This window comes from Trichechus manatus, unplaced genomic scaffold (assembly GCF_000243295.1).
Source record: "Trichechus manatus latirostris isolate Lorelei unplaced genomic scaffold, TriManLat1.0 scaffold00027, whole genome shotgun sequence".
In the NCBI taxonomy this organism is placed as follows: Eukaryota; Metazoa; Chordata; class Mammalia; order Sirenia; family Trichechidae; genus Trichechus; species Trichechus manatus.
Genome location: NW_004443963.1, coordinates 15,733,191 through 15,739,921, shown reverse-complemented (window position 1 = coordinate 15,739,921; position 6,731 = coordinate 15,733,191). Strand labels below are relative to the sequence as shown.

General features: G+C 61.6%; 1 protein-coding gene across 1 annotated transcript; it reads left to right on the top strand.

Moving 5' to 3' along the window:
* The first annotated feature begins 1,396 nt into the window (after positions 1 to 1,396).
* Positions 1,397 to 3,853, top strand: ELFN2 (extracellular leucine rich repeat and fibronectin type III domain containing 2). The gene has a single exon (XM_004373829.1). It carries the CDS (start codon positions 1,397 to 1,399, stop codon positions 3,851 to 3,853), a length of 2,457 nt encoding a protein of 818 aa, XP_004373886.1.
* The last annotated feature ends 2,878 nt before the right edge of the window (positions 3,854 to 6,731 follow it).

Sequence of the window (6,731 nt, the reverse complement as noted above, 5' to 3'; positions counted from 1 at the left end):
GATGGGTCTCCAGGCCTCCAGGCTCCTGGCCCAGGCTGTGCTGTGTGACTTGGGGCAAATCCCTGCTCCTCTCTGGCCGCTGACGCCTTTGGCCACACTCTTCCCCAAGCCTCTGGCTCCCTCACCTGCCTGAGGGCCCCTCTACGGGGTCAGGGCTGTCTATTGGAAGGCACTTTGGGCGGGTAATGTTGGGGGCTGTCTCTGGCTTCCAGACTCTTGCCCTCTCTCCTCCTTGGCTCTGCTCCCACCCGTAAGATGAGCCTTCCCCACGCCCTCCCCCTGTAGGAGACCCCAGCCCCTGCATCCCCCAGCTCGGGGGGCCCACAGCTATGCTTCTTTACTCCCCCTCCCCCATAGAAGCTTAGACAAGGGAATTATTTTTGGAACAAGAGCAGTTACACAACAAATGAATTATTTATCTTTGGGCATGGAGGAGAGGAGGCATTTTGCTGGGCTTCTTAATTCTGTATCTGGATTGGGGGTGCCCGCTTGGGTACGTGGCCGGGTGTGTATGGGCTTGTTTGTCATATGTACAGACTGTCCCTGTGTGTGTGTGTGTGTGTGTGTGTGTGTGTCCCTGTCTGTGTGCAGGCTGTGGAGCTCTGGCTCATGGGGGCCTGTAGGTCTTTGTGCAGGCAGTGGACGGACGTGGACATGGGTGTGTGAGCGTGTGTGGACACCTGTACCCACCTGTGCTGTTCGGTCTCCCTTCTCTGCCCACTTCCTCAGCCTCTGCCCCACCCTTGTTTCTTCTCTGTCTCCCTCCTCCCAGCCCCCTCTTGCCACCCATCAGCCCTCCCTTGTATGTGTAACAGGGACCCCAGAGTGCTCCCTGGTGCGAAGCCCCTGGGAGGAATGTGGAATAGGGGTGGGGCCGTGGTAGAGTTTAGAGGGCTGCTCGGAGCTCTCACACTGATCTGTCACCCCCTCTCGGTGCTTCCTTCCAGGAACCAGGGTACAGATGGGTCTCTTCCTTCCTCCCCCCGTCTCTCGGCTCCCCCCTCACTAGTGCTCCACCTCCAGCCTCCTGTGGCAATCGCCTGAAGTTCTGAGCCAGAACCTGAGGAGGAAGAGGAGGAGGCGGAGAGGAAGTCAGAGCCCCCAGAGCCTAGGCGCCTTCCTGGCAGGAGAAGAGGAGTGAAGCTGGGGAGCAGGCTGTGGGCTCCTCGGGCCCAGGCCAGGCCGAAGCGCCCAGCGGGTAGCACCCCAGAAGGCCACCAGCGGTTGGCACTGGCCGTGCCCACCTCATCTGGGGCTCCCGAGCTGGGGGTCGCCCCCAAGATGGTGGCAGCCCCGGGGAGGACTGTGCTGCCAGCCCCAGCTTCCAGCTGCTAGGCCCCCCAGCCCCCAGCCCCTCACCCCGTGCCTGGCCCACAAGGGGGCTGCGGCCGGCGCCATGCTGCGCCTGGGGCTCTGCGCTGCTGCGCTGCTGTGCGTGTGCCGGCCGGGCGTCGTGCGCGCCGACTGCTGGCTCATCGAGGGTGACAAGGGCTATGTGTGGCTGGCCATCTGCAGCCAGAACCAGCCGCCCTACGAGACCATCCCACAGCACATCAACAGCACTGTGCACGACCTGCGGCTTAACGAGAACAAGCTCAAGGCCGTGCTCTACTCCTCGCTCAACCGCTTCGGGAACCTCACCGACCTCAACCTCACCAAGAACGAGATCTCCTACATTGAAGATGGCGCCTTCCTGGGCCAGTCGAGCCTGCAGGTCCTGCAGTTGGGCTACAACAAGCTCAGCAACCTGACGGAGGGCATGCTGCGCGGCATGAGCCGCCTTCAGTTCCTCTTCGTCCAGCACAACCTCATCGAGGTGGTGACACCCACCGCCTTCTCCGAGTGCCCCAGCCTCATCAGCATAGACCTGTCCTCCAACCGCCTGAGCCGCCTCGACGGCGCCACCTTCGCCAGCCTCTCCAGCCTCATGGTGTGCGAGCTGGCTGGCAACCCCTTCAACTGTGAGTGCGATCTCTTCGGCTTCCTGGCCTGGCTTGTGGTCTTCAACAATGTCACCAAGAACTACGACCGCCTGCAGTGTGAGTCGCCACGTGAGTTTGCCGGCTACCCGTTGCTCGTGCCACGGCCCTACCACAGCCTCAATGCCATCACCGTGCTCCAGGCCAAGTGCCGCAATGGCTCGCTGCCTGTCCGGCCTGTGAGCCACCCCACGCCCTACTCCACCGACGCTCAGAGGGAGCCCGATGAGAACTCGGGCTTCAACCCTGACGAGATCCTGTCGGTGGAGCCGCCAGCCTCGTCCACCACAGATGCGTCCGCGGGTCCTGCCATCAAACTGCACCATGTCACCTTCACCTCAGCCACCCTGGTGGTCATTATCCCCCACCCCTACAGCAAGATGTACGTCTTGGTCCAGTACAACAACAGCTACTTCTCCGACGTCATGACCCTCAAGAACAAGAAGGAAATCGTCACACTCGACAAGCTGCGGGCACACACGGAGTACACCTTCTGCGTAACCTCCCTACGCAACAGCCGCCGCTTTAACCACACCTGCCTGACCTTTACCACAAGGGACCCTGTGCCGGGGGACCTGGCGCCCAGCACCTCCACCACCACCCACTACATCATGACCATCCTGGGCTGCCTCTTTGGCATGGTCATTGTGCTGGGCGCCGTCTACTACTGCCTGCGCAAGCGGCGCATGCAGGAGGAGAAGCAGAAGTCGGTCAATGTCAAGAAGACCATCCTGGAGATGCGCTACGGGGCAGACGTGGACGCCGGCTCCATCATCCATGCTGCCCAGAAGCTGGGTGAGCCCCCTGTACTGCCTGTGGCCCGCATGCCCTCCCTCCCCTCCATGATTGGGGAGAAGCTCCCCACCGCCAAGGGCATGGAGGCTGGGCTGGACACGCCCAAGGTGGCCACCAAAGGCAACTACATGGAGGTGCGCACAGGCGCTGGTGGGGATGGCCTGGCCCGGCCCGAGGATGACCTCCCAGACCTGGAGAATGGCCAGGGCTCGGCCGCGGAGATCTCCACCATTGCCAAGGAGGTGGACAAGGTCAACCAGATCATTAATAATTGCATTGATGCCCTCAAACTGGACTCGGCCTCTTTCCTGGGGGGTGGCAGCAGTGGTGGGGACCCTGAGCTGGCCTTTGAATGCCAGTCTCTCCCTGCAGCTGCTGCCACCTCCTCGGCTGCTGCACCCGGGGCACTGGAGCGGCCCAGCTTCCTCTCACCCCCCTATAAGGAGAGCTCCCACCACCCGCTGCAGCGCCAGCTGAGCGCCGATGCCGCTGTGACCCGCAAGACCTGCAGTGTGTCCTCCAGCGGCTCCATCAAGAGCGCCAAGGTCTTCAGCCTGGACGTGCCAGACCACCCAGCCGCCTCGGGGCTGGCCAAGGGTGACTCCAAGTACATCGAGAAGGGCAGTCCCCTCAACAGCCCACTGGACCGCCTCCCGCTGGTGCCAGCGGGCAGCAGCGGGGGTGGCGGCGGGGGCATCCACCACCTGGAGGTGAAGCCGGCCTACCACTGCAGCGAGCACCGGCACAGCTTCCCCGCCCTGTACTACGAGGAGGGTGCCGACAGCCTGAGCCAACGCGTGTCCTTCCTCAAGCCCCTGACCCGCTCCAAGCGTGACTCCACCTACTCGCAGCTCTCTCCCAGACACTACTACTCAGGTTACTCCTCCAGCCCTGAGTACTCGTCCGAGAGCACGCACAAGATCTGGGAGCGCTTCCGGCCCTACAAGAAGCACCACCGGGAGGAGGTGTACATGGCCGCCGGCCACGCCCTGCGCAAGAAAGTCCAGTTCGCCAAGGACGAGGACCTGCACGACATCCTGGATTACTGGAAGGGGGTCTCGGCCCAGCAGAAGCTGTGACCCTCTCCTCCCCGGTGAGGTCAGAGGCGGGGATTGGCCCGCGGGGGAGGGCCAGGTGGCCGGGGTGGCGGGCGGAGCAGGGACCGAGGCGCAGGAGTGGACGCACACGCACACCCGCACGCACGCACCATGCACACACCTGACCACCACCTGACTGTGAACAAACCAACACCCAACAATAACGGACAGGAAAACAAAGACACATTTTCCTTAAAGTTTACAAACTGATACCGAAACCAGTCGTCTTTACTGTGCTGCCCAGGGACTCTGCTGGGGTGTGCGGGGGGCGTGGGTGGGCGGGCAGGTCAGGACACCAAAAGAGGGTGTGGGGCCTGGGGGTTTGGGACCAGGGCAGGTTTGGGGACGAAGGGGCCTGGGGCAGAGATGGACTGAAGCCCCTCTGGGGCAGAGAGAGGGTCCCCACCTCCCAGCCTGGTGACAGATCACCTGGAGATTTAGCACCAGATGAACACTGGGAATCATTTCCTTCCACTTATGGATGGGGAAACTGAGGCCCAGAGAAAGGAAACGATAACCCTGGGGTCACATAGCAGGTTAGAATCTAAGTCTCCCCCATCCGTAGGGACCCCTCCTTGGCCCCCTCCCTCCATCCACCCACCATCCCCTTCCAAAGCCGTGGTCTCCTGGGTCTGAGGGACTTGAGAGTCAGGCAGGTGCTTGTCCTTTCTAGAAAGCCCCAAGGCAACGCCCCCAGAGTGTGGAGCTGTGGTTCATAACCCTGGGGGACCCTCGCCCCCAACGCGAGCACCCAGGAGAGGAGGGAAGTCCTGCTGACAGGAAGGGAGCTGACAAGGGGACATTCCACCTGCCCCTCATGTCTTCCAAGCAGCCTGTGGGGTCTGAGGAGAGTAGGGTGGGCAGGCCCCACGCCCCGGCCCCCAGGACCCCTACCAGAAGAGCAGCAGAGCCTGTGATGGGTGGGAGAAACGAGGTGGGTGTAATGGGGGGCTTCCTGCTTGTGCCCCTGATATCCTGGCCTCCTATCTGCCTGACCCCCATCATGGGGTCTCAGGGCAGCATCTGAGCCTGCCAGAGGAAGGAGGGGTTCCCCCCACCCCCTCTTGGCTGCCTATACCTGCCCCACCTTTGGCCCAAGGGACTTCCATGTTTCCATGGGAATGGTCCCTCCCCTCTTTCTGACCCCCACCCAACATCGAACAAAGCACAAACAGTGAGGTTCCCCCTCCCCTGGGTGGGGAACAGGCTGGGTTCCTGGAGCCCCTCCCCCTCTCTGGCCAGCCTCTGTCGCCATGGCAACTCCTTTGGCTGGCAGTTGGTGCCCAGAGTTACCGTTGGGCTTGTGGAGTTCTCTCAGTGTGGGTGGCAGGGGGTGGCGAGGAAGCTCAGGACTGGGCAATGCTGCCTTTCTCAAGGTCCAGAGGCTTCCTGAGGGCCAGCTCTGGGCGGACAAAACCGGGATTCTGAAGTTGTGGAGTCTCCAACATTGTTAGGATGCCCAGGGGCCAGAGTCTGTCGTCCCTTCACCTTTGGTTGGGAGGTGGGCCAGTGGTGGGTGAGGACAGCTGTACTGGGAAGCTTTGTCCACCTGCGCCCACACCAGCCACCTCAGGATGAGGAGCGGCCCACTGGGCTCTCCCTCCACCCCTGCCAGAGACCCCAGGCTCTGCCTGTCACCTAGCTGGGCTTCTTGAGATTTAGGGGAGTGTGGTTGTGGGCTGAGGGTGGGCACTGGGATGGGAGCAAGGCCTGTAGTGTTGGGGGGTGTCTGACTGGGAAGTTAGTGCCATCCGCCGGGGGGGTCCAAGGGTCTCCCTGCTGGGGGTTGGGTTGGGGGAGGGCTGCAGAGGGAAGGGCCCTCAGGGCTCAACTGAGTGCCTTTCTCTTTCTCACACCCACTTTGAGGACGGACCAAGCCCAGGCTCACTTTGGGGGTGACCTTTGCAAAGAAAGGACTGTTCTCCTGGGGAGAGGAGGGGAGGGGGTTGCATGAATATGCAGAGCAGACCTCCCCTGCTCTCCAAACCTGCCCTCCAACCCCTTCCCACACCCAGATTGGCAAAACTGAGAAAAGCAAGCAGGCGGAGAAGCCACTGGTGAGAGAAAGCAGATTCCCTGTTACATTTGCATGACGATTTTACTGTATTTTTCTGAGCAAACATCTGTCGTGTATGTGCCAGTTTGTCCAGAACCCCCTGCCTCTCCCGACCCCCGCCGCCCCCCTTTTCCACATACCCTCTGTTGTGATCTGACGAGCAGCTCTTGAAACCCGGGGAGGGGCCAGCTCTGCAAAAGACACAAATCAGGTGCCACCAAAAAGCCCCACCCTGCACCCACCTCCTGTCTTTGTGGGCATTGGGCCCACAAGTGCCACTTCCCCTCCTCCCTCCGCCTCTCTGCCACCGCCCCCCACCTCCAGTTTCATCCCACCCTTCCTCACCTCCCTGTCCTCTGTTGTCAGGGAAGGGCAGCCCCAGGCCTCATCTCTGAGCTCCAGAGACCAGGTGAGGATCCTGTCATCTATCCTACTTGCTCCCATTTTGCAGATGAAGAAGTTGGGGCCCCGAAGAGGGGCCTGGTGACTTTGCCAGCCAGGTGGGGTTGGGGGGTCAGTCACACTGCTGAGGACAGGAGGCCGAGAGCTGGAGGGTTCATGGGGGCTTCAGATGGGAGGTTTGGGACCCTGAGTGGGGGCACAGGCCTGGGGTTGGCCCCGCTTGGAGGCGGGCTGCCACATGTGGCCCCGACAGAGGGAACCCCAGCAGCTAGAGTGGGAGCCCTGCCCTTGACATTCTCCCATCATTCCTGTTTAAAGATGACCTATAGAAGTCTCAGACCATAGTAACTGCAGGGGGCTTTAAAGATAGGTCCTGATTTTAACAGCGAGGACCCTGCCATC

Coding starts and splice junctions, on each gene's coding strand:
- ELFN2 (XM_004373829.1), top strand. CDS start 1,397: ATGCTGCGCCTGGGGCTCTGCGCTGCTGCGCTGCTGTGCGTGTGCCGG.